The sequence below is a fragment of the Alligator sinensis genome, unplaced genomic scaffold (genome assembly GCF_000455745.1).
Source record: "Alligator sinensis unplaced genomic scaffold, ASM45574v1 scaffold159_1, whole genome shotgun sequence".
Taxonomy (NCBI): Eukaryota; Metazoa; Chordata; order Crocodylia; family Alligatoridae; genus Alligator; species Alligator sinensis.
Window position 1 is genome coordinate 1049684 of NW_005842222.1, and position 1828 is coordinate 1051511.

The 1828-nt window shown below is 57.7% G+C and overlaps 1 protein-coding gene across 1 annotated transcript in view; it reads left to right on the forward strand.

Annotated features, from left to right (window-relative positions):
- Position 1: 1 nt before the first annotated feature.
- The window catches only part of AGGF1 (angiogenic factor with G-patch and FHA domains 1), a gene marked incomplete at its 5' end in the record, with an annotated part of 42023 nt that continues 40196 nt past the window's right edge, over positions 2-1828 (forward strand). The window contains one exon of the mRNA XM_006027084.2: positions 2-43. Coding sequence (XP_006027146.1) covers positions 2-43 — 42 coding nt within the window. The remainder of the gene's footprint in view (positions 44-1828) is intronic.

Sequence of the window (1828 nt, forward strand, 5' to 3'; positions counted from 1 at the left end):
ACACCGGGAGGAGCAGGACAGCAACGCCGCGCTGCGCGCGCAGGTACCGCCCGGCCCCTGCGGGGGGCTCCTGCCCGCTCTGCGGGGTCCAACCCCCGTGGCAGCGCCCGGGGCGACCGCGGCTTTTGCGGGGGCCAGTCAGGGTCGGGGTGCGACTGGCCCCTGCCGGTGTTGGGAGCGGGGGCGGTGACCTCTGCTCGTGCTTCCCGAGGGGGAAGCAGCTCTGGCAGCTCCCAGGGTCTCAGTGGTTTTTCAGCCCTTGCCCTGAAAGCGTTGCCATTAGTTGCCTTGCTGCGCTGGACACCCCTCTCCGGGCTGCTGGCCCCTGTGGGGTGGGGGGGCAGCGGAGGGGTTCCAGCCTGGCCGCCTCCTGCAGGGGCGAGAACCACCTTCCTAGACCTTGAGTACTGACAGGGGGCTGGTCTCATTCAGTTTACTGCCTTTCAGCACCTGCTGTCTGCCCCTGTGAAGTAGGAGACTGGGCAAGAGGAGCCTGTGGTCTGAAGCAGTAAATGGCAGTTGTCAAGTTTCTTCCTTCCTTCCCCTCTGTGGCAGGGTGCTCTGTGTGGCTTGCTTTCCCTTATCCACACCCCAGAGTGCAGGGGTCTAGCTGGGAGGTGAAATTAACAGCATGCATTTCAAGGCAGGGGCTGAAAAGCTCCTGAGATCTTGGGACCTCCAGAACTACAGCCCCCCACCAGGTACCACATCCAGGGGGTACACAGCCCTCCCTGCAACACCTGGCAACCCCTCCCGCCCTTCCTGGGAAGCATGAAGGTCTGGGTCAGTGGCTCTCAGCCTTTCTAGACTTGAGGCACCTTTCTTTGACTACAGAAAAATATCAAGTGCAACAGAAGAATTGTTTTTTACTTTTCTGTAGCCAAAAAGAAAAAACAAGTAAAACCTTGGAGTTTGTATTTTCCAATGTGTACTTTGAACCTGAAAAGTTTGGGAACTGCTGTGGCAGAACATTTTTTCTGTGGCAAAGAACTTGGGAAGACCACAGTTGAACTGTTACAGTGTCAGTGATTGGGACCAGACCACAGTTGTGTGATATGCTGTGATTCTGATACTGGGGTGGGGTGGGAATGAGTATCCAGCCCAGTACGTCTTGCAGTGTGGGGGTGGGGAGGAGTACTTGCACCCATGTTTTCAGAGTCCGATGAGGTGGGTGGCCTGTGGCTGGGAGCATTGTCATTTTTCTGCTTTCCCTTGTTTCCTCAGCATTAGAGGTGCACCGATACATCTGTCCATGTCATATGGGCACCAATAAAAGGAAAATTGACATTATCAGCAATGAGCTTTTTTTGGCTGACTTAGCCGATAATGTTGCCAATAAATGCTGTGCTCATGTGTGCAGCCTCAGTGTGCACCAGCCAGCCCAGCAGCTTCGAGAGCAGTGTCTGGCTGGTAAGTCTGTTGGAGGGAAGGGGAATGGGGAGTGCAGATCAAGGCCCCCGTGGTGAGGGAGAGAGTGGGGCTGGGGCTGCCCAGCCAGGAGGGGTGTGGAATGGAGCTGCGAGCAACTTGTCTGGGGGAGCATGGGAAGGGGGCAACTCCTGCAGCTGCGCACACCTCCAGGGGAGATATGGGGGGCATGTGCCCCCTGGTTTTGCACACGGGACTGAGGCCAGGAGCAGTGCTGGGCTCTACCTGGTAGGTGGTTTGGGCCAGAGGTGCGCTCAGAGCAAGTGGCAACAATGCTGGAAGGGGGGGCTAAGGGGTGAGCTGTGGCCACATCAGAATGTGTTGTAGCCCCCCCTCTCCCCCCCCTCCCCGAACCTCCCAAGTGCTGCTGCCAACCAGCCTGAGTGTAGCCCTGACCTCC